The 26,780-nt window shown below is 39.0% G+C and overlaps 1 protein-coding gene across 15 annotated transcripts in view; it reads right to left on the reverse strand.

Moving 5' to 3' along the window:
• LOC5576365 (bone morphogenetic protein 1) overlaps positions 1-26,780 on the reverse strand; it is a 540,800-nt gene that overhangs the window by 50,447 nt on the left and 463,573 nt on the right. For all 15 annotated transcript variants that reach the window (XR_002498631.1, XR_002498632.1, XM_021837569.1 and 12 more), the window contains one exon: positions 19,446-19,623. Coding sequence is in view for 13 of the 15 variants with exons in the window: in XM_021837569.1 (XP_021693261.1) it covers positions 19,446-19,623 (178 nt within the window). In the remaining 2 variants the exon portion in view is untranslated. The remainder of the gene's footprint in view (positions 1-19,445; positions 19,624-26,780) is intronic.

A 26,780-nucleotide genomic window follows, 5' to 3' on the forward strand; every position in this document is an offset into this window, starting at 1 on the left:
AATGTGACACACAAGGACCACAAGGAGGATTAGGGATTCAGAGTACAGTGTACACACCGAAATCGAGCAACAACGTTGCTCAAGGAGGGCAGCAACCTTCAAACTCGAGGTTGACGGAGGTGAAGTTAAAGTCTTTGAACTCATCCTGTTCGTCAAGGACCACTTCCTCCGGGAGGTGGCCGAGTTTCTTGTCCATCTGAAAAGAAACTCAAGCAGAGTCTGTCTAAGGTGTGGTGGGGGTTCAACAATGCGCTCTGTTGAATCTCTACAAAAAACCACATATCTGCAAGTAGTTCTAAACAAGCGACTTGGTACCGCTTTCAAAGTGCCTTAGCCCCCTGGAGTGCCGAACGGCACATCAGGATGGATGCCAGTAAAATCATGATTACGGTATACTGGTCACGGCGTTCAAATAGGACAAGGCAAGGATTTTGGATTGGACAGCGATATTAGGCTGACAGTCGTGTCATTCTACTCCCCGAGTAAGGAAGGGTGACACCAACTTGAAACGACGAATAGGCTCATGGCGTGACTGCCTCCGTCTCGTTAAAACCTTGGCAGGCCTCTGAATATGTTCAGAACCCTTCCCGGCTCGGATGACCATTCCCGACCTTCGCTGATCCGGCTCTGAACACGATCCTCATAAGGGATCGTGTCAACCATAGATAACCATGGGATCATGAAAGGTGACTACGTACGGAGGCTGACGATAGCGATCTGGAAGGGGGACCCTGAAGAATGGAGAGTATAAATAATATCGGAGAAGGCGCGGCAAATCCGCCCTTTTTCACTATTGAGCTATTGAGGAAAACAGCCAAACTCCGTTGTAAGTGGTCGGAAAGAAAAAAAATAGAAGACGAGTAATTTTTTTTTTTTATTTTATCTTTATTAAGGAGACTTTCAGCCAATGGCTGGTTCGTCTCCGTAAGAGTAAAAAGAACCCATCCGCAAATCGTGTGTCCATTAAGGGGCGGAACAAGGGCGAAGCGCTCATTCTTGATGCAATTGACAATTCGTACATGGAGGTTTTGCATGCTATGCGGTCAAATCCGAATCTCAAAGAGCTAGGAGAAGACGTGCAAAAAGTCAGACGTATCCTGAATGGTAAGATGATCCTCGAGTTAAGAAAGGAGTCAAAGGCAAGCGGCTCTTTCTATAAAGAGCTCGCCGTAAAAACCATGGGGAATAATGTGAGAGTAAAAGCCGTGTGCTCAGAAGCGACTCTCGAATGTAAAAATATGGACGAGATTTCAACGGAGGAAGATCTGAAATTAGCCATGCAGCAGCAGTGTGCATTGGGTAACGTTTTAATGACAATTCGCATGAGAAAAGGCCCCAATGGGATGCAAGTAGGCTCGGTCAGGCTGCCTGTTGACGCAGCGAAAAAGGCCCTCAGAGTCAAGATCAAAGTGGGCTGGTCTGTTTGTCCGATTAGTGTGTCTGAACCTTTTCAGCTGGTAGCGTGCTTTAAGTATCTCGGGTTTGGTCACATTGCACGGTTCTGCAATGGACCAGACAGAAGCAAACTGTGTAGAAGGTGTGGAGAAGAAGGCCATAAGGCGCAAGACTGCCAGAAAACACCGAAATGTCTGATCTGTGTCAACAACGAGGACAACAAACACATCACAGGATGTTCGGCCTTTAAACAATCGTCTGCAAACATGTCACAGTGGAGATAGCGCAAATAAACTTGAACTACTGTGAGGTTGCTCAGCATTTGCTGTGGCAGTCCGTAGCGGAGATGAAGTGTGATGTAGCTATCATCTCTCAGCCATACCGAATCCCACCTTCTTCTTCTTGGCATTACGTCTCCACTGGGACAGAGCCTGCTTTTCAGCTTAGTGTTCTTATGAACACTTCCAAAGTTATTAACTGAGAGCATTCTTTGACAAATTTCCCATTTTCGCATTCGTATATCGTGTGGCAGGTACGCCCAGGGAAGTCAAGGAATTTCCATAACGAAAAGATCCTGGACCGACCGGGAATCAAATCCAGACACCTTCAGCATGACTTTGCTTTGTAGCCGCGAACTCTTACGGCAAACTTCAAGAAGGACGGGTTCGTCGAAGTGCTTAGACTTGAACACATCACTTTGAACGTCAGTGCAGACGAGTTAACGGCAGCACGGATTCGTGCGTGCGATGCAACCATGCCGAGAGTTGGGAAATCAGCTAACGGTCGCCGTCCAGCCTACTGGTGGTCTACGTGAAAGCTGCTTCCGAGCCAGAAGTAGGATGCAGCGGGCTTGCAACAACGCTGAAAGAGAGGAATGTACTGAGCGGCAAGATCCGCACTTAAAAGCAAAATCAGGCTTAGAAAAAAAGCTTGTCTTCAAGAACTTTGCGACAAAGCAAACGCGAATCCGTGGGCGACGTGTACAGAGTAGCCATGGCGAGGTTAAAAAGACCAACCATGCCACCGGAAAAGTGCCTGGAGAGAATGAAGGTCATTATTGACGGACTGTTCCTGCAGCACGAAACCACAACCTGGTCGCCCACTCCTTACGGAGTGAAGGATGGAGACTACGAAGAATATCGAGTAACAAATGAGGAGTTGATCGGTGTGGCGAACGCCTTGCGCACAAAGAAAGCCCCAGGACCAGACGGAATCTCAAATCTGGCTCTGAAAACATCGATTCTCGAGAACCCCGATATGTTCAGCACCACACTGCAGAACTGCATTGACAATGGCAGCTCTCCAGACTCCTGGAAGCGACAAAAGTTGGTGTTGCTACCAATGCCGGGTAAACCGCTTGGCGAATCTTCAGAGTACAGGCCGATATGCTTGCTGGATACGTCCAGAAAACTGCTCGAGAGAGTAATCCTGAACAGGCTTACGAAGCATGCGGAAAGCGAGAACGGGCTGTCGAATATGTTCGACTTCCGGAAGGGAATCCATGATCCGGTTTGGACGCCAACCAAACCGGATCATGGCAAACTACTCTGCGATCAAAAGCAGCAAGAAGCAACTGCAAGCGAGCGTCACAACATCGATTATCAGATATGCAGGTCCAGCATGGGTGACTGTACTGAAGACCGATCGCAATCGATCTCGTCTGAGCAGTACGTATAGGTTGATGGCTATGCGGATTTCAAGTTCGTACCGCACCATTTTATCGGAGGCAGTCTGTGTGATAGTAGGGATGGTACCTATCAGCCATATTCTCGAGGGAGATTGCGAGTGCTACATGGACTGCCACACAGAAGAAGTCCGATTCTGTGTTATTCTGTGCTGACACCATCAGAAACTGGCAACACCAGTGGGATCAAGCTACGACTGGCAGATAGACACATTGGCTTATTCCAAGTCTGTCAATGTGGATAAGAAGATCACATGGTGAAGTAATTTTTCACCTGATGCAGTTTTTGTCTGGACGGGAGCTAGCTTAAGAAAGCAATAAACAGAAGCGGAGAGCTTAATGTATGACGGCGGCGTTAACACTTCAGTCGTCGCGCTGTTGTATTTTGTACAACAGTGGTTAAAAAACCTCGGTTATTGTACACAGCATGTGGTTCTGACGGTAGCAAACCGCGCGACGACTGAAGGGTTAAAATTTGAAGCCCCGTCTCCCGAAGTATAATACCATGAGGTAGTTTCGGGGAACACATAGGCTTCTTTCTAAAAGCCGATTATATGTGGTGTGATTGAGTTTCTTCCCCTCTTTTTCCTCTTTAACAACAACTCAAGCGAACCGGAGTAGTTATAGAGGACATGAGAATGAAAACCTCAGAGTCAAATCCCAATTGGATGGTGAATGTTTCTAGCTTTTGCTAAGAAAAGTTCGTCAAGGACCGTCACAATGTGCACAATGCGTCACAAGCAGCAGCTGACAAGCTTAGGACCCCGAAGATATGAGGTGACAAACCTACAAAGAAGCGAGACAAAGAGTCACCAAGAGAAGAGGAAGACCCAAAAAAGCAGCGCAATGAGCAAGCAAAAGGTGTGCCGTGAAAGGATGGGAACGATGACAGATGGCAAACCGTCGTCAACGCCAAAGATAAAAAAGAAACAGAAAGATAAGGTGGAGAAGAAATAAAACGGTAAGAAGAACGCGAAAAGACGCCCGTAGCGTGAGTGGTCACAAGCGGAGGCGACCAAGCAACGTACGCAGATATCCTTCGAAAAGTTAAGGACGATCCGAACCTGAAGGAGCTCGGAGAAACCGTGGTTAGAACGCGGCATACCCAGAAGGGGAAATGCTGTTTGAGCTGAATAGTGGCCCAGTGATCAAGAGCTCGGCCTATCAGGAGCTAGTTGCGAAATCTTTGGGGAACGAGACGGACGTAAGAGCAGTTGGAAGCAGTTGTTGAGTGCAGATATCTGGACGAGATAACAACCGTGGATGAGATGAGTGAAGAGCTGCGTAAGCAATGCAGCATGTCAGCACACTGACAGCGACGATTCGGCTACCAGTTGACACGGGGAACAGGAACATTACCCTGCAGTGGACATCTCCATGGGTATGAATTGTAGAGGTAACGTGTAGCAGATAGTATTGTAAATAAGTGTACCCAGATATGAAATAAAAGAGAGAGCTGGCTGGCAGCGGTATCAGCCAGTAGCGGTTGAGCAGAAGCCTTGTTTGTAGTCATTTAAGTTAGCCAGGAATGTCTGGGGGGCGCTGAGACAGCTTCAAGCAGCATCTGACCACGAGGAAGCACCTCGACGTTGAGGTAAAATAATCACTGAGGAGATAGAGCCTGGACGGGAGGTGGCTTAGACTAAGTGCCCAAGAGTTGGAGGCCAACGTTGCTGAGAACGAGGCTGAAGAAGCGGATGCTGGTTGATCGGAGAGGATGAGCTTGGAAGTGCTGGAGGAACTCGTAAGTCATGAGGAGCTCGGTGGACAGGAGAAGCTCGAGGCTAGGAGGAGTTTGGCAGCTAGGAGGAGCTCGGTGCCACAAGGAGCTTAGACGACGGAAAGAACTCGTTGGCAGATGTGCGATTTGGAGGTTGTGTGATGAGGAGGAGTGTTGGATAGCTGGTACATAACACACCCTGCAGTGGAGATGTCTATGGGTAAGAATTGTAGAGATAACGCGTAGCGGATAATAATGTACATAAGTGTACCCAGACATAAAATAAGAGAGACGAGCTGGCTTATCAGTCAGTAGCCTGCGGTTGGACGGAAGCCTGGTTGTTGTTTTTGTAGTTTTATTTTCAACAGAGATGAGAATTGGCCGGTCGATATGACCACTAAGACTCGTCACACGAGCGGATAGGCCACCGATGCGATGCTTCAAGTGCATGGGCTTCGGATAGAACCGAAATGTGCAGGAAATGTGAAGAAAGAGGTCTATTTATTTATTTATTTATTTGAGAAAGACTGAAAGAATCGGCCAAGGTGCTTGCTCTGCTCACCGGAGGAAGGAAACACCTATTAGTCGGGCAGCTTCAGTTGCCGTGCGTAACAAAAGCGATCGCAGCCCAACAGTAATGGAGGTAACGCAGAAAAACCTGAATCACAGCGACACCGCACAGCAACTGTTGTGGCAGTCGACAATAGAAACTAAGTGCGACGTTGCGATAATAGCTGAACCACATGGAGTGCAACGCCCCAATTGGGTGGCGAATAGCACAGACGCAGTGGCGATACAAGTGACAGGTAGGTTTCCTATCCAGGAAGTGGTTATCAGCTCAAACGCGGGCTTCGTGATTGCGAAAATCAACGGAATCTACTTTTGCAGCTGCTACGCGCCTCCAAAATGGACGATCGAAGAATTTAGTTGGATGTTGGAGGAGTTGACCGACGAGCTAGTTGGTCGAAAACCAGTGCTGATTGGACGCGACTTCAATGCATGGGCCGTGGAGTTGGGTAGCAGGGTAACCAATGCCAGAGGTTACGACCTACTGGTGGCTCTAGCAAAGCTAGACGTACAACGCTAGACGATTGTACAACGAAGGCACCATTAGCACATATCGGAAAGACGGACGGGAGTCGATCATCGACTTAACATTTCGTAGCCCATCACTGGCGGGCAACATGAACAGGAGGGTAAGCGAAGAGTACACCCATAGCGATCACCAGGCGATACACTACAGGATTGGCCAGCGGAACACTACGGCAATGCAGAGAAACACAATTGGCGACCGGCAGACAAAGGCTTCCGAAAAAGATCTCATTTCGTTGAGGTACTTTGCACCGACAGCGATGCCCTAAACTTGGAGCTGCTTTCAATCGCGAAATAACGCTGAGCAAGTCTGTGTCGAGCAGCTGACGCCAACCTCTAGGGGGAAGCTTATAGAATGGACATGACGAAAGTCAAGGGTCCATCAATCCCGATTGAAACGTGTGCTGAAAAGCTGAGGGTTATTGTCGTGGGTCTCTTCCCAACGTATGATCTGATAACCATCATACTGTATGTCGAAGAGGAAGAAGCAAATGCCGAAGATCGTTACGTCTCCAATGACGAGCTTGTGGCAGCGGCGAAAGCATTGAATGTTAAAAAGGCCCCCGGACCGGATGGAATACCGAATGTGACACTTAAAGCGACGATCGTAGCGTACCTGGATTTTTTTTTGGAAGGTGATGCAGAAATGCCTGGACGATCCAGAACCTGGTGCTGCTACCGAAGCCAGGAAAACCACCTGGTGATCCATCATCATGCAGGCCTATATGCTTGCTGAATATACTGGACAAACTCTTGGAATAGGTCATCCTCAACAGTGTGGCTAGATGTACGGAGGGCGAGAACGGATTATCAGAAAGGAGGTTCGGATTCTGGAAGGGAAAGTCGACGGTAGACGCAATTCGGACGATCCTGGAGAGGGCCAAGAAGGCACGAATTAAAAACGAACAGGAATTCGTTACTGCGCCGTAGTTACGATAGACGTTCAGTAGCGCCAGTTGGGAGGCCATTGCCTCAACGCTGCATATAATGCGGGTTCCTGACTATCTACGCCGGATTCTGCAGAGCTACTTCGAGAATCGGGTGTATGCAACCGACGCTGGCCTAAAGGACTTAAAAGTTACGGCGGGAGTTCCGCAAGGACCCATCCTGGGCCCGAAGCTGCGAAATGGAATGTGCGACGGGGTCCTATCACTGGAGTTACCCATGGGCGTCGAGATCGTCGGCTTTGCTGATGACGTCGTCCTAACAGTAAAAGGCGAAACGCTGGAGGAAGAGGAAGTGCTAGTCACGGAGGCTGGAGAACTGGATGAATGGAGTCAAGCTGAAGATAGCTTACCATAAAACGGAGGTACTAAGTCAGCAATCGCAAAGCGGTTCAATACGCTGAGATTACCATCGGGGGACATGTCGTAGCATCACATGCATGTGAGATGGTGGCAAAGCAGTAGGAGGCGTCTTCTGGCTAGTCTATCATAGTCGATACTGACATATGGAGTTCCGGCCTGGGGTGCAGTACAGCAAACCAAGCGCAATCGGGACAAGCTCAACAGTACGTTCCGGCTCATAGCCATGAGAGTAGCAAGCGCATACAACAATATCTTCAATAAAACAATAGACAACGAAAGCTATCAGCGGAGAGGCACTAGACAGCTGAGGAAATTGGCGGCCGCGGCTGCTTTTGGACAGAACTTCAATGCAGACAGAATGGTAAGCAAAATGGTAAGCGATCCTAACCTTTGGAATCTGCTGAACAATATGATGGTGGATATAACATCTATCTTGCAGGGAAACTGAAGGGAAGAGCAGCGAAACGAAAGCGAAGGCAGAGAGCAGTGTCTGACATCGGGTCGTCGGGGCGCTAATGAATTGGAAGTCAACTCCCTACCGGAATCGTTTGACCGACCTCGACACTCTATGTCTCTATTCAGCCTGACGAAGAACAAAGACGAAGATCTCCCCTGCGATAGCCGCCGGTAGTCGGGGAACCATCAGTGCGGACGTCTCCCCAACCGGTACTGGTGAAAAGCTCCGTCGCCGGAGGAAGTCAGGAGGAAAAGGAAGCAAGTGAAGAAGAGGATGAACGACGGAAGAGCAGAGAAGCGGAGGAAGATGATATGGCAGTCTGCTCAACATGCAAGCAACACTACTGGCAGACTGAACTGAGTGCAATAGCACAGAGCGGGAAAACGTCAAGAGCGTAATAGAAGTGCATATGCACAGAATATGTGTCCTACTGATGAAGGTTATGTAAGAACTTTATTGATAACAGGTCTTCGGATCTACAACCGTAACCAATAACCTCTCTGTAATTCATACTCAAGTAAATATTTTATACAAACTGAATTTCGAGGATGAAAATTCAATTTTCCTAAAACAAATTCTATTCACGTAATGATTTGTAATAAATTGCGTAAATGGAGGTTTCAGTGGATCTTCAAACAAAGGAATCTCGGTTATCTGCCATTATTGGAAGAATCAACTGGAGACCATGGAGACATTTCCTAAAAAATCTTAATTTCAATTCAACGCCACCGTTCTCAGCTCATAATCTCCTTCTATCCATTCTGCAAGTTCTATATCTGTCGTAGCGCGCACAAAAAATGTAAGCTGATATGACGGTCACCATTTTGGGCGAGAATTTCACGGTACATTTCAGGCGGCACCGAGCCGGAAATTTGAATACATTGGTCGTGGCGTTGTGAGCCCAAAAATTCCATAACGAACATGCCTTCGCGATTAGGTGCTGCCAGGACGAGAGAAAAGTTGGCGTTAAATTGCTCACGTGAACGATGGATGAAAGCCGCGCGCGATTTTGGCACGGAAATTCCGCCATCGGAGTGCGGGTTGAAACAACGATGATTACATCGACGACAATGACGACGATTACGGAAGTTTTGGCAGTAAATCAAACTTTATGACCCATTGGAGCTGACGTGTTTTCGTTTTGAATGAAACGGGAAATACACTCTTTCGGAGATACTGTTGCTTTTTGTTACGAAGCTATTACCTTTTGTTTCAATGGTTGTTCTTGCGAATTATTGATTGGTGCGATCTACAAAAAAGTAAAAAGTGGAATCAAGATTGTCGCTTTTATCGTAATCATTGAATGTTCAAAACTTTCCAGATTTTTTTTTTAACAAATCTGATGAGTTTTAATATATTTCAATAACACTGCTTATTGTTTTATTTCCAAAATAAAAAAATAAACAATAATAAAAAAAATTGTATTGGCTTTTATGTGGAGAAAAAAAAAAAATTCGCTGCCTTTGTAGCGTTCAAAGATTTTTGCAGACTCCATTTTTTTAAGATCGCACCAAATTGATAGTGAAGAAGTTTTTTGTACAATTTGTTTGCTTTTATTGGTTTTATTTAATTATTGTTTAAGACAGTTATGGCTGTTAACCTACGTGATCAGTACGTGATTGCACTCGTGACGATCGTGATTGTGATTGTGAGTGTGAACGTTGTTGCTCTGGGTGTGTGTGTGGAACATGTAGATAAATTGCACGTCAAACCAACTACATATTGCGTTCTTGGCACGATTGGCGTTTCAACATAGCCGGCTACCATCAATTTGAGTGTGAAAAAAATATGTGAGATAAATTATCCGATTGATTGATTCGTCGGTTTGGGTGAATGGTGATTTATTTTGGGAACACTTTCGTTTATGGTTTGTGAGGTGTGTGGTGTGATGCGAGAGACGTGGCAATTAATTAACACACATTGATTGATAACGAATGATTTTTTTGCGTTTTTTGTTTCGATACCTACGCGTACATGGAAAGTGATCTGGGTCGGTGTTTGATGATGTCTTTTTTTTTTGCTGTTTGACAATTAGAACGAGTTGCTGACATGGACACCCATTGTCACGTGGTGGGTGGTCATTCAGCGAATCTGTTCTGTCTGTATGAATGATTGAACATCATATTGCAACTTTGCAAAACAATTACCATCGATTTTTAACATGTGGGATGTTCGTTGGATTGAGGATGGGTTACCGTGGTAATGAAATTCTGATATAAGAATTCCATTTAAGCTCTAAACAAAAGCAACTGTACGTTTAGTCAAAATGTTGAGTTTATGTGTTTTTTGGTGGGATCACATTTGATTCACATATTGCTCCGAGTTAATCACTCCGTTAATGCCCAGGACGATCTAATTTTGGTAGAAATGCTATAACTGGATGACTTTCTAATATTTTAGGTGCAATTTTCTTTCAAATCCAGGGAATCAGTTGTGCAAACAAAAGCATGGTGTTTCCGTCCTCAGCAATCTTCCCCTTATTATGGTAGCAAACTGTATCTGACCTTTTTTTCGTTATTTTTCGTAACCAGTCTTCCAAGAGCATCATTCTACTCCAAGATTCAAACAAGCATGCTTTGAATTCATCTCAATGAGCGGAATCGTTTTGAATCCTGATTTTTTAAATCTGAGCATGCGCGATTTGTTCACGGATTCAATCCCAAGATTAAATCCCTGTCATTGAGCTCATAGGCAATCAATCGAATGATTATAAATAAAATCCTCTCCGTCTTGAATGTGAAAGTTAGACAGTTCATAGGGGATTAGAAGAAATGTAATCTACCAAAAGGGAGACGGTGTAGTAAGGAATGCAATGAAATTATATCGGCCATTAGAAACGTTTAAATCTTGTGTATTTGTTTAAATAGCATCACATATCTGAAAATTGGCCCTACTGGCGGTCATCACCAAAATCGATAAACATTCTTAAGTTCAGGATTTGTCCGTCACATCTATGTCTTTACTCCTGCTTGACACATTTCAGCACTCTACTGCCCATAAAGGCATAACTGTCCCATATGGAATTAGTAGGCATTGAGAAAATAGCGCTCAAAGTTTGAAGTTTGCATTCTCATACAAATGTTTATAATTTTCTAGTAAATTTTTGAATGCCATATTCATTTAGCTCCACCCCACAGAATAATCATTTTTCTTATATTGATCTGTTAAAAATATAAAGTTGAACATAATTTCAGTTTTGTAGTTGCTATGGGGGTTCAAAGTTCATATAGAGACTGTAATGCCTTTATTTTTCAATATGGGACTACAACAAATTCATATTTTTCCAGAACATTTTCAAACAAACTGTTTAAATTTCCATATGCGTAGTGAAGTGTATATTAAAACATGAATGTTGCGATGAAAAAGGTGTTGGCTCGAAAATCAATATGGGACAGTTATGCTTTTATGGGCAGTCTAACCGTCTAATAAAATCTTATTTATACTCTCTGTTTAGAAGCAAGAAGTTCCGTCTACATGAGAGTTGCGTTGCAATCGTGCAGATCAAGAGACAAACAGATATTGACGGTAGTCTGCAGCACGGTGCACTATATTAAGAAGGTGATATATTCCGAAAACTGACAGCTACTTGACGACGTCATTCCTATCCACCTCGAACAAATTTACGAAAAATATGATCTAGTAGTCCGGAAGGTATATAGTACGATAGGAGTGACGTCACATGTTTACAATCAAACTTGATGTTAACATCAGTAAAGAGCCTGCCTTGTTTATTTTTATGCCGTGGTCTGCAGGTCATATTCCAGATATAGTTCACTAGAATCAACTGTTCATGTTTACATCTTTCACATTACATTTGTTTTGTCAGGCAGACATTTCCAATTAAAACTGATGCCGACTAGATATTTTCGCCAGCAAACAATCAATTAAGGATTGAAACCTGGGATTCAATCCTCGCATACACGTGGCATTAGTCATTGCATGCCTGGTTTTGAACAAAAAATGCGCGCGGAATAAATCCTACTCTGGTGATTTTGAATCTTAGCAGCTCTTGGAGTGAGATTTTTTGAAGACTGTTCGTAACTATTGTTTTACTTATCATAGGAGGTTTCTACTGATCACAAATGGGTGATAGAGTAAGAGTACCAGTTATGGCCATAGTGGTTCCCTATTTCGCCATACATGATAACTTGAATTTATTCACATTTAGAAAAATTCTGTGTGTTTTCGGAGTAAGATAAAGGATGTTTCTTGATGTTAAAACATTCAAAAATACAGTGGGATTCCGTTTTTGGCAACAAAGTCGAAATTTTCAGTTGCCAAAAACGGAACCGTGCCAAAATCGGAACCCTTCGAAGCAGTTTTCCGTAATATTGTACTATGATGCTATGAATCTATAGCGCCGTGATGTTAATTGTGACAAACGTTCTACATACTTACTTTTTACGCCTTAATGTCTTTAAGGATTTTAAGAAGCTTTATGTACACTATTTGTATGAGTGGACCAAGTAAAATAAATAATCGCAAAAGTGACCTTTATATAAGAACTGAGCATTTTCCTAAAACTGTGTAAGAATACGAAAAAAAAAAATTAATACTGTTTTCATACAAAGACGTATTTACAAAACAAATGCGCTGAGTATTGCAAAACGGTATGAGTTTTTTTTTTTATTTAATGAATATTGAAAATCAGTTTAACTTTAAGGCTTTAGCGTAAAATTTTACAATATTCGGTAAGTTTAGAATACCCTCCTTTAATTTATGTTTCTGATAAAGTAAAGCATTTCATAATTAATGATTGACTGCAATGAAAAGGGCAAACATAAACAACTAATCAAAAAAAGTAATCTACAAGAAAACGCTAGGGCTCTGAAGCATTTTGTTAGGAATATTGCTGCGATATTTCCGAAAATTCTCAAGTCTTCAATAAAAATTTTCAAAAATTCATTATTCTTAGGCTACCACTAGCACTTCTCAAATTTCTCTGGAAACCTCTCCAAAATCTACAAGATTTTGCCAGAAATATTCAAAATACCACTATAAATCCACACTATCCAGCTAGGAGTTACCAGGATGCCATAGAAAATTTAAGAGCTTATTAGGAATCACAAAATTTCGGACTTAATCCTCAACAACCAATTATGTATTCTCAGGATCCAGCAAGAAATCCTCAGTGTTCGCTAGGAATCTGCAGAAATTCTCAAGAATCCGTTAAAATTTCTGAGAAGTCCCTTATGAATTAAAAACTCCCTAAGGATTCTCCAGGGTTCAGATAGGAAATTCATAGTCCCAGCTCGCAAGGAACATTTTATTTATATTGAGACCCGTATTCTTGATTAAAAATCTTGTATAAAACACATCTCTTAACCTTCATCCAGCCAACATACTTTTCACATGCAAAAACTACACTAAAATGTGCATAACTTTTTTGATTCTCGATGGATTTTGTTGAAATTTTCATAACTTCCCGAAAAACTCTTCTAGTTTATGGTCCAGGACACTTGGGAATATGGTCCACGTGGTTCCGGAGTTATTCCGGATTGTCTTGGGATACCAAAATTGGCCACATCGTCCATTCAACGGATATCTCAAAACCCAGATGAGCTAGAAGGTTGATGTCTTCGGCAAAGTTGTTCAGCAAACTAAGGGCTATCCGTCAGTAACAATCTTAATTGGGAATTTATCCGCTAGGTGGCGCCAGTTACAATTTTTCTTCAATCTTCTATATCTCAAGATCCTGATGAGCTAGAAGGTTGGTGTCTTCGGTGAAGTTGTTCAGCAGACCCTAAGCTATTTGTCAGTAACAATCTTATTTGGGAATTTATCCGCTTGGTGGCGCTAATTACAAATTTTCTTCAATCTTCTATATCTCAAGATCCTGATGAGCTAGAAGGTTGGTATCTTTGGCAAAGATGTTCATCAGATTAAGGGCTATCAGGCAATAACAAAATTAGTTGAGGATTTCTCCACTAGGTGGCGCCAGTTACAACTTTTCTTCAATCATCTATATCTAAAGATCTTGATGAGCTATAAGGTTGGTGTCTTCGGCGAAGTTGTTCGGCAGATCAAAAGCTATCTGGCAGCAATTAATCTAATTGGGAATTTATCCGCTAAGTGGCGTTAGTAACAAATTATCTTCAATTTTATGTATCAAAAGTTAACAATCAGATCAATGTTGGGTGGCTCCAGTTTGTCTTCGACATAGTTGTTTACATCGTGGCGAAAATTTTAAATTCTCATAATTTTATGTTCGAGATTTTTCCCGTTTGATTTGTAACTTACGCAGCTCAACAGCCACAATACATAAGTTGGATCATCAATTTGTTTTATATGCTTTTTTTCATTCAAAGCCTTACATTTTATTTACGAGATTTTTTGGTGGAGCCTCCCTTCACCGAGTGGTTAGAGTCCGCGGCTATAAAGCAAAGCCATTCTGAAGACATCTGGGTTCGATTCCCGTAGACCCAGGATCTTTTCGTAAGAGAAATTCCCTTGACTTCTCTGGGCATAGAGTATCATCGTACCTGCCATTCGATGTACAAATACTAAAAATGGCAACTTTGGCAATGAAAGCTCTCAGTTAATAACTGTGGAAGTTCTCATTGAACATTAAGCTGAGAAGCAGATTCTGTCCTAGTGAGAACGTAATGCCAAGAAAAATAACGAGCTATGGGCTAGTTTATCTCGGGACCAACGGCTTTACTTCCCTTCAGAAGGAAGTTGTCACTAAAATTTGTAATGATTATCTCTTAGATGGGTCGTATCCCAAGTCCTAAGCGTATATTTTAACGACTATACCGAGTCCATTTCCACATACACAGAAAGAAAAATTCGTGTAAATTTCAGCGTAAAATCGTGCACATAAAGGGAATGCCAGATATGTCGCAAATCTACACGTCACATCGTGTAAAATTACATCAACATCATGTAAGTTTCCGCTAAACATCGTGTAATCTAGCATGGACTCTAACCGATTACGCGTCAATTCGCATAAATTTACACGATGTTGATATAATTTTACACGATGTGTCATGTAAATTTGCGACATATCTGGCATTCCCTTATGTGCATGATTTTTCGCTGAAATTTACATGGATTTTTCTTTCTGTGTAGAGTCCTAATTCCTAGTTTTTCTGCTAGAATTATAACGAACCTTTCTAATGTAAACAATAACATTGGGTTTTGACAGACACTCAATGTATTTCATGATTGAATATTTTCGACGGAATGAGCGTGAGCAAGTGATTTTGCATCCAAAAATCATTCGTGAGAATTTCGAAGCATATCTCAAAAGATTTGGCTTTTGTGGGAGAACCTCATGGTTGAGATTTGAGTGTCAATGTACCAACACTGGATGTTCAATACATCAAGGGCATTCTGAAATGGAAAACTGAACCAATATTCATTCGCTATATGGTGCTAGTAACCTCTCCAATATTCTGAATTTTGTGAGCTGGTAATCCAATTGATTCCAATTTTACTCATTAGTGATATTTTCATAGAACTTATCTAATTTAACAACATGATAAGCAGGAAGGTTAGTTTTTCGACAAATAATATTGGATGGGTGAAATCTACCTAATAGGGATCAAGTTGGTTTGAGTTTTAGTGGCGCTGCCGTATATTTTTGAGGAAGAATTTTATTCCAAGATCCTCGTACGCTAAAATATCGGTCTTTTAGGATTTTTTCAAGCAACAAAAATCTTCCTTAAAACAATCCAACGGAAATGTTATAGACAACGGTTTAAATGCTCAACTTGATGCTCACCGCTAAGGTTTAAAGTTAGAGCAGTCTGAGTACAAGTAAATGCTTAAGTAATAACAAATAATGTCACAGATAACAAAACTTGTTGATTTTTTTGAGTTTTGAGTTATTAAAAATATATATATATATATATATATATATATTTCTCCATTATGTACAACCGGTACTAAAAACATTTCTCTGAATATATTTTTAATATCGTGTATAGTTTATCCATATAGCTTTTTTATTTATGTGCATATATATATTATATATATATATATATATATATATATATATATATATATATATATATATATATATATATATATATATATATATATATATATATATATATATACATATATATATATATATATATATATATATATATATATATATATATATATATATATATATATATATATATATATATATATATATATATATATATATATATATATATAACTCAAAAAGCTATATGGAATAATTTTGTACGGCAAAATTGGCCAGATAAACTATACACTTCACGATATTAAAAATATATTCAGAGAAATATTTTTAGTACCGGTTGTACATAATGGAGAAAAACAAAAATCCCCACAAACGTCTTTTTCAAACAAACGTTTTGATATTCGGGAAATTTCTAGTGAAATATCTTTCTCAATAAAAATTAAACGATTTTAATTATTTTGCTCAACTATAGGGATAATCGTAGCCGATAGTATATTCTTAAAATATTAGGAATTTTATCAGGATTAAAGGATAGCAAAAATTCTACCATCGCAGTCTAGAAATATATACTGTAGACAACAACCTTCCAGCGGTAGCGTGAACACGGTAAGTTTCAAGACGGCTCACAGAAATTTCGAGATTAGCACGATTGTTGACTGACCCATGATCCATTGTTTTGCATATGTATTCCCGTGTTGTCAAAATCAAACCATGCCAAAATAAAAAAAAAAACTTTGCCGAACATATAAACTTTCTCAATACATAGAAAAGAAATACTGTTATTGGCGCCACCTAGCAGATGAATTATCATTAATATTTTTTACCGCTAGCCTTCTAGCTCTTCACGATCTCAATATATAACAGATTTAAACATTATTGCTAGCAACACCTAGTGGATGAATTCTCAACCGGATGTTGCACTGCTAAATAGACCTTGATCTGTTGAACAAATTTACGGAAGACACCTTCCTTCTAGCTTATCGGAATCTCGAGATATATAATGGGGATTAATTTTTAATAAGGTTTGCAACTGCCCAAAAATCCTTGATCTGCTGAACAACTATGTCGAAAACACCAAACCTCTAGCTTATCAATATCTCGTGATATAGGAGATTGAAGAAAATTTGTTACTAGCGCAAACTAGCGAATAATTTCCCAATCACTACCAGATAGCTCTTGGTCTACTAAACAACTTTGCCGAAGACACCAACCTTCTAGCCCACCAGGATCTTGAGATATAGAAGATTGAAGAAAATTTGTAACTAGCGCCACCTAGCGGATAAATTCCCAATTAAGATTGTTACTGACGGATAAATCTTGGTCTGCTGCACAACTTTACCGAAGACTCCAACCTTCTAGCTCTCCAGGATCTTAAAATATAGAAGATCGAAGAAAATTTGTACCTAGTGCCACCTAACGGAGAAAATCTAAACTAATTTTGTTATTGCCAGATAGCTCTTAGTCTGCTAAACACCTTTGCCGAAGACACCAACCTTCAGGCTCATCAGGATCTTGAGATAAAGAAAATTGAAGAAAAATTGTAACTGGCGCCACCTAGCGGAGAAATTCTTAACTGATTTTGTTATTGTCAGATAGCCCTTAGTCTGATGAACAACTTTGCCGAAGACACCAACCTTTTAGCTCATCAGTATCTTGAGATATAGAAGATTGAAGAAAAATTGTAACTGGCGCCACCTATCGGATAAATTATCAATTAAGATTGTTACTGCCAGATAGCTTAGGGTCTGCTGAACAACTTCGCCGAAGACACCAACCTTCTAGCTCATCAGGATCTTTAGATATAGAAGATTGAAGAAAATTTGTTACTAGCGCCACCTAGCGGAAAAATTCTCAACTAATTTTGTTATTGCCAGATAGCCCTTAGTCTGATGAACAACTTTGCCGAAGACACCAACCTTCTAGCTCATCAGGATCTTGAGATATAGAAGATTGAAGAAAATTTGTAACTAGCGCCACCTAGCGGATAAATTCCCAATTAAGATTGTTACTGACGGATAGCCCTTAGTTTGCTGAACAACTTTGCCGAAGACATCAACCTTCTAGTTCATCTGGGTTTTGAGATATCCGTTGAATGGACGATGTGGCCAATTTTGGTACCCCAAGACAATCCGGAATAACTCCGGAACCACGTGGACCATATTCCCAAGTGTCCTGGACCATAAACTAGAAGAGTTTTTCGGGAAGTTCTGAAAATTTCAACAAAATCCATCGAGAAACAAAAAAGTTATGCACATTTTAGTGTATTTTTTGCATGTGAAAAGTATGTTGGCTGGATGAAGGATTAGCCAGATCTAAGCGTTCTAGTATGTTGGCTGGATGAATCTAACGTCTGAAGCGTTAGATCTAACGTCTTAAAGAATCTCCAACAAATAAGGAATGAAGCTCGCAGAAAGATTAATATACACATTGAAACCACAAACAAAATACTCTCAATCGTTTTTATCGCACGCTTTAATGATATTTTTGAGACTAAAGTTTAGTTTGGACTGTGTTTGCATTCGTTTTGGTGTCGGTATTGAATGGAACATTGGTATTCTTAAAAAATAATATACAATATAGTAAAATATATACTTTTTTATGGATTATATGTTGACACTTCTGCAATTCACTAGAATAACGCAATTTATTTAATGAAATTCTTCAAAAATTATGAGCACGACATTTTGCTGAATTTGCTTCTATTACTGCGGTTTGTTCTTAATACACAATGTTTTCAACTCCAAAATAAACAGTGAGCTAAAAAGGTGAGACAAAATTTAAAGTGTGAGTCATAGACTTTTTGTTGCCCTTATGCGCTTGTGTTTTGTTCAAACAAGCTGTTCCAAATCTGAAGAGCAGTGTTTTTTAGTGTATCACCAACTGGCAGACTTAAGTGGTCTGGTCACTCAGTATGAATGCCTAAGTTAATAATCTCTAGTTGAGATGCTGGTGGAGATTAATGGCCTCATGAAAAGCTGCGAATGCATGACCAATGACCATTCTGAAGTAAATTAGCACGTACTCGTGATCTTAGTAGTTAATGATATTTGGAGGTAACGTCTGCCGTGGATATTAAACGGAGTTGTCCCTTTTCTGTGCACGTACATGCAAAACATTCCGCTTAATTATTCCAAAAGTAAAAGCGACATTTAAGGGGGCAAGATCCGTAATTATTTTAGGATTTTTCAGATCGGTTTTGCCCTTCAAAATCAATAAAAAATAAATAAATAAAATGTATTATAAAATGTGTAACTACTATAACCCAGTAACACAGTAAACGATTGTTAGCACTATTTCAAGGAACTATGGGCATAAACACATGTCTACCGTATGCTTAGAGTGAATATAAATTACGGTAGAACATGTGTGATCTCGAAGACTATCTTCAAAGTAGTTTAGATGACATCGATGATACAAAAAGTTATTTTTGAGGTTCTTTGAATAGCATAAAATCTATTTAGAAAACTTACCCCACATGAAAGCTTTTGTTGAGTTTTCAGGATTCGAGGCACAAACTTACAAATATATTGGAGGCCTTAAGATATTTGTATAGTTAAAACATGAATTACTTATTATGAATAGTTGAAAATTTTTATCTTTGATCAGTTGAAACCGTTTCTTAATAAGTGAATTTATAAAAAAATGAAATGAAATAGAGATAAGATTTTCTGATGCCAGGAAAACTGGGGATGTTACAGAGGAGAGATGCACAACTAATTCCATTGATTTCGAAGAAAATTGTACCTGTAAATATTAGAAAGTCGCCCAGTTATGGCACTTATAGCTTATTTAGTTCGTTGTTGGTATTTACGGGTTAAAACTATCGCCGAAATCGCAAACCTCACTATACTTACTCCGGTGGCGATCCTCTTAGGTTGAACGACGTGAAGGTGACGTCAACTCGCTGGCCGGGACCTGCTAGGAAGATGTACAGACACTGGCGTGAATGGTTCGTCGGGTTGGCGAGCATCGGGGCGCTGAAGGTACCATTCGAGGGACCGCCACTCCGGGACACGAACGTTTGATCACACTCTGTAGAGCCGTGGGGAAATGGAAAGATGAGAAAGAGAAAAAAGAGCAGAAAACAAAATGGTCAGTGGAAAAAGCTTATCAAGTCCTGTCCGCGTTTGGGTTGGTTTTATGAGGAGGGAGATTTGAACTGGGACTGGTTTATGCTGGGGCCAGTACCCGACCAGAATCGCAGTACAATGTTATTACACACTTCTAACAACAAATGTTAAAAATTACAAAATTTGTTTTAATTTCATGAGATGGCTTTGTGTTTAACCTGTTACAGTTTTATAATAGATTCATAATAACATTTGTTATATTTTTGATATTGCATTAATGAGTTTAATTTTTGTAATTAACATCTGATCCTAACCAGAATCACATAGCAAGATTATAATATTTTTTTTTCCTTCTTATAGATTTTTTTTTAAATTCAACATCAAATCAGGGGAACATATTATGTTATAATCTTGTTTCTTCCGTCTGGTTTGAAAGTTTTGAACAGTAACAGCAATAATTTCGTTATTTTTCAACATCCTTGAAACACATTCTATAATATTTTTTTATAATTATAAATAGCAGGATTTGTTATGTTCTCGTATTATTTATGCAAATTTTGTTGAAACTTTTGTAATTTAACTACTAACGGAACATGTTTCATAACAATTATAGATATAACAAAAAATCATATAAGAGAAATACATTCTAATATAATCTTGTTTCTTCCGTCTGGTCGGATAGAGGTCACAACAGGGAGAGTATTTAGTTTTCCGGTGAAACTCTGTACGTGAGTAAATGGAAATAGAGTCGGGTAGGTTTATGGAATGCACTGGGAAAGCATGATGATACAGAAGCATAGCAATAGCAACATTGAAAGGAAAATAGTGAAGCGATGAGACGAGCACTGACTGGCTACGGACAGATGGACACAGAGAGCGATTTGATATCGTTTTTTTTTGTCTGTTCTGAAGCGACCTTGTTTCATTGATGCTAAAACGTGAACTAAACTGATTACAGTTAACTGTTAATTGGATTTTTCTTTTTACCGTTCGTCGCGACAGAGAGACACACACAAATTCAATGAAACGACGATGAAAGCAATTGCAGCCCAGAATGGACGTGTCGAAATGGAGTTTGAACGTGGTTAATCCGATCACATTTTGTTGAATCGCCATTGAGTGTGTACTTGTGTAGTGAGTCAATTTATTCAACTTAGTTGAGTGTGTCACAAAATTTGGTTGTGACTACAGTACGATTAGTTCTTAGTATGAAAAAAGACTGAAGCCTAATGAAAGCATGTTATTTATCATTTAATTTCATGAAATAGCTGGCACAAATCTCCCAATGGGTTGAGCGCCCCTGGAGCCTGTCTTCACTCTGATTGTTTTTATTTTTAAATACGTTGTTTAATTACACCCTTATTTTATTGTGTTCAAATTATCTATCTTAGACCCTGGGAACGAATGCCAATTATTTAGAATGAAAGTGTTCGGTTTCGTACTATGAGACAAAATTAAAAGGCAAAAGAGAATTAACAAAGGCCCGGTCTACAGCCTGCCTAACCTTCTAGAACCGCATGCCAAATTTCAGAAACAATATTTTGTGGCGGACCACATTTTGTGTAGTGCAGAAAGAAATCACTTTTTGTAAAAAGTCAGGCAATCAAAAAAATTCTTTTGAAAAAAATAAAATGAAAAGATACGTTTGGGAGGGTTAGAAGCAAAAAAAAACTGCTTTTGAGAAAAATGAGTTTGAAGTTTTTTTCGGCAATTTTTCAATCCATACAAATCGAATGGGACTTGAAAAATCAAGTCAATTTTCTACGAATTGTTTTTTTTTCAGTTGGACCGAAAATACTTAAGGAAAGCTTGAAAACAGTAGAATTTTCAGTATTCTTGACTTAAAACCGACCAAAATGTTACCCCCCTTTGCGTTTGAGCCCCACCATTATGTACAAGGTTGCATAATCTAGTTCAGAAATTTAGTAAGAATCTAGCCCTGTATTCTACGTGAATGGAGCACAAGATTTTATAAAAAATCTTGGAATTTTGAAAGAGCTTTGCATAGGATTATGCCTTCGAAAAGGTTCTGACAGAATTATGACATGGGTACTAAGAGAATGCAGCAAGCACAACAAGAAATTAAATTTGGACATAACGAATCTCAAAAGAGTATTTTCAAGCTTGATTTTTATGAGAAACATTTCTAACGATTATTCAAATCCCTGAAAATGTGTGCTTAGAATCCAGCTACTTTGGTGGCTTAAGGGGCTTTCCTTTGCCGAGTGGTTAGAGTCCGCGGCTATAAAGCAAAGCCATGCTGAAGGTGTCTGGGTTCGATTCCCAGGCGGTCCAGGATCTTTTCGTAATGGAAATTTCCTTGACTTCCCTGGGCCTAGAGCATAATCGTACCTGCCACACGATATACGAATGCGAAAATGGCAACTTTGGCAAAGAAAACTCTGAGTTAATATCTGTGGAACTTTGGAAGTGCTCTTAAGAACACTAAGTTGAGAAGCAGGCTCTGTCCCAGTGAGGACGTTAATGCCAAAAGAAGAAGAAGAAGAAGCAGAATAATTCAGTTCACGCTATGTACTTTTCGGAAGCAACATATTCTTCTTCTAAAATTCAAAACTTGGAACATGTGACGATTTTTTTTTAAATTTAGAAATTGTAAAGAAAAAATTACAAACAATGTCTCGGTTTTTATATAATTTTACTTCGTTTTATATTATAAGGAAAACCCGGGGAAAGATGGGTCAGTGTCATTTTTGAGCGCAATATCAATTTTTAGATGACGTAAATAACTTTGTCAAATGAGCAGCATGTTTTAACTTAAAAGCTGTACCTAATTTACTATATTTTATTAATTTTTGGTTTCCTGCGTATCAAAAGTAAAAATCACGGATTGAAAAAAGAGGACCGTTGCTCTTGCGGAAGCATGAGCACTTAACTCGGCTCACGAATCATAGGGTGATGTGCTAGTATCTATCGTTTTAAGCTTTGATCAGTGAGAACCTGAAAATTTCCCAGAATTGCTGTGGATGATGCTGACACAAACCGATGCCAAACATTTTTTTGCCAAAACGACTTTCGCATTGTACAATAAGATTTTGATAAATCTTGATCTTTTTTATTGGAAATAATGCAATGAAATTGCATCTTGCCGTATTCTCAATTCGTCGTATCGTTTTCATTTCTGTTGCTATCAGTTTTCAGATTCGTCTTACAACTTACGGCTCACTGTGATATAGTGAGTGGTTAAAATACAACATAGCAACGCTATAATAAATTGTTTTACTAGAATATATAGATCTACGGGCATCTCCCTCAATTTTTCCAGTATGATGAAATATATTAATTTCTTATAAAATTCATTGTTGAAAATTCAGCTCAAACATTCAAACACAATTCCTTTTGACCGAACAATCATGGCAGCGAAAACAACACAATCAAAGCAGGAACCGTTTTCTACGCCGAGTATCGTGCACACATTGATGCGCACCAGCTTTTTTTTCTCAGTACGACGTATTGAACTTTGTTTACGTTCTCAATTATACGCGGTCGTTGAGGAAATTTCATAAGATTTCGTGAGTTATAGAACTTTTACGGCGTGTGATTGGAATGAAATCTTTCAGTGAAGAAGTACGAGGGTTTTCAATAGTAAAAAAAACTGTTCGGCAAAGTAAGTCACACAGTGGGGCGGTAAGAAACTTGTATCATAAAGTGGTGTGACTGGTGTCTATCGCTAAGCATTTCTCTCAAATCGTGATCGTCCATGATCCACAACCAACCTACTGTTGAATATAATTTTAGTTGAAAATGACTTGGACAATGTTGAAAGAGATTCGATTTTATGCATTAAAACACATAATTCATACGAATTAATCACCTACACATATGTATTAGTTGACACAAACATGATAAACACTTCTATATGTCTATGAGAACTTGTATAAAACTAAACTTTTGAATGCATAATTTTTAGTTCTCATTTTTCGATATTAAATTCAACATATATCAATCGTTTTTGGAATACAAATAAGTGTGTTTCAATTAAAATTGATTGAATCACGACAACTTTATAAGGAATTGCATACCTCTAGGCGATTTTGATTACAAAACTGGTCCCAAATTGTAAAAATGCTTTTCGCTAAGTGATTTGGGACCGGATTCAAGTTCTACTATAAAGGATTAGTGACCAAAATTTCATCGAAAAGTGATAGTAGAATAGATTGCTTGAAAGCGTTTCAAAAATGCTGAAATCTTATCATTTTTTAATGTTTGAATACAAAGCCTAAATTGTTTTTAATTCCAGCAAAAATAGCTCTGACAGAAAATGTAATACCAATACCCTTTACTTGTGCATTCGTTTTGCTTAACTGATTATCAGAAATTATGATATTACCTTTAGTATATGGTGGGTTTCACTCTATCAAAGTTACCCGCCTTATCAAAGATACCCCGTTTTACGGTACTAAAGAAAAGTGTGTATGACGAATTCGGCGAACTTTTTTTTTTAAACTATGTACTTGAAGAACAGTTTTGCTTTTCAATTAGCTTAAAAGCGCAGGAGAGGTATCGATTGTTATAATTTTCATGAACAATAATTTAATATAAAAACATTCTTTCCTTTTCTCAACAAACCGGTCATTTTTAGATTTATGTGTAAAACAGTTCTAACGGCTGTAGAAACGTTGAAAAAGTTTGCGTGGGGTTTTACTGCTTAACCAACCACTTTTAAATTCAGAACACAAAATCAATAAAATTATGACCACCCAATTGAATTATTTATCTTAAGTTAAAAGTATAACGAAGAACAAAAGAAAAATACTCGCCGTTAATGCTTCCTGTGGAAGATTTGACCTTTGAAGGAAGTACCACACTAGACAACGGACTAGCATGCAACGCCCAGTGGCACAGTCGAAAAACGTTCCTGACGAAAAGTTTTCCGGACTGAAGCGGGAAACTAACCCATACTCCTTGACTCGATGCGGCTAAATGCTTGGTAACACTAACCGCACGGCCACGAAGCCAACGATATATGCATGCCCACAAAAATATGCATAAATATAAACCATTAAACATTGTTATCCTATTTAGTTAAAAGAGTTTGTCACTTATGACAAAAATGGTATAGTGACGACTTCCTTCGGAAGGGAAGTAATGCCGTTGGTCCCGAGATGACCTAGCCCAGGGCTAAAAAACTCGTTAATAAAGATAAAAAAGGATTTTGTGAGAATTTTGCCCAAGATTTTGTGACAAATCATCTTATTTTTTTTTAAATAAGCTTACCAGGATGTAGTTCAAATCCTTCCCATAATTTGGTGTAACTTAAGCCAAGCATTTTGAGATAATTCAACTTATTAGGCTGATACAAATATTAAATTTCTTTTATGTCCGAGACCACTTGGAAGGTACGAGGGGGGGGATAAAAATAAATAAGGAACAAAAAAATAAAAATGAAAAAAAAAGTTATTTTTTCGAATTTTTATTTTTAATGATAGTTGTTAAACTCTGGATCATTATTTTACTTGTTTTTTACCTTGTAAATTGAAAAAACCTAACTGATGTCAAAAAAATGATGAATCTTTTTTTTTTTCTCCCCTTCAAAATTTTCGGATTTTCGAAGGGGGGGGGGGGTGACATAAAAGAAAATTAATATTTGTATCAGCCTTATTTAATGAGAATTTGTTTGACCGATTTGACCTTGAAGTTGAAAACAAACAATTGTATTGCACATTGAATTGCACTAATTAAGAAATTAAAATTCGAGTTTTGACATAACGAATCTCAAAAGAACCATGTTAAGGTAGGTTATTATAGAGAACCGTTCTAACGTTTATTCCAATTCCTAAAAATGAGTGCTTAGAATGCAGTTGCTCAGCATTCGCTTATTCTTAGAACATGAAATTTGTGTTTAAATTGAGTATTAAATTAAATAGGCAAAAAGGTGCCGTGGGCCGTTTGTTTGAAAGCACTGCTATATGCTAGGTCATTAGGCCGAAGTAAAAAAGCCAAACGAATGATTAGACCGAAAGGGTCATTAGGTCGAATGGTTTCATAATTGATCATTGGATGCCACATTAGTATTATCTTGAGATAAGGGATTGGTGTTAGATTAAGCTTTGCTGATTGAAAAAGGTAATACAAATGTTATAATATGAGAAGTGTCTATGATACATTGGTCGTGACAGAATTTGAAAGAATAGCATTTATTTAGAAAAAGAAAAACATATTGAGAATGCATGCAATTATTTATTGAAGCACGAATATAAAAAAATATTTATAAGAGGATAAAACCTCTCATGAGATTGTAAGTAGCCATGACTCCAACAATAACTGCAAAAACCGAAAGAACAGATTGATTAAAAGAAAAAAGTTACTGGGCCAAATGATAGCAGCTATAAATGAAATAATTGTTTTAACAGTTTCAATCAGAAATTTTTTCTTATTTCGAAAATACAACGGAGAATCTCCTATGAGAACATTGACACTGAGCAAGAATAGGCTCACGCATTTTCTTCAGTGGTTCGCCGGGAATCGAACCCAATTCACCTTCAGTCTACCACAAAATATATTCAACCAGCGATAATTTTTTTTGTTTTTTTTTTTATATTTTTCCATCGTTTTTTTACAAGCGCTCAAAAAACTCTTCTATTTCAAAAATCTGTGTCGATATTGATCATCGGTCATCTGGATCTGGAGATATTCAGAAATTTCTTGAGGGACCAACGTTTTGCCGTAATTCACGTAAATATCTGAGTTCATCATCGATTATTCGTAGTTCGGAACAATACTTTAATGAGAGTCCATTGTGGAAAAATGAAGCAAATTGGTGCAACCGGTTAAGAGTAATGAACATGTTTGTTTCTGGTACCAATATGGTCGTATGAAGATCTTAAAGACTTCAAAAAACAAAATTTTGTTGTTTTTATATTTCTTGGAGACAACTCAACCGATTTGTATGATTTTTTCAGAGAAGCTCCTTATAATCTGACATTGTATAGCCCACATCTTAGGTTTTTTGATAAAATGACTAATAACAAAATGGCGGTCAAAGAAATTTTATATGGCGACTGTCGGTCCCCCAAGAAACATCTGAATATATTCAAAACTATATGACCATGATCAATATTGATACAGATTCTTAAAATAGAAGAGTGAAAAAATGGTGAT

This window comes from Aedes aegypti, chromosome 1 (genome assembly GCF_002204515.2).
Source record: "Aedes aegypti strain LVP_AGWG chromosome 1, AaegL5.0 Primary Assembly, whole genome shotgun sequence".
Classification (NCBI taxonomy): domain Eukaryota; kingdom Metazoa; phylum Arthropoda; class Insecta; order Diptera; family Culicidae; genus Aedes; species Aedes aegypti.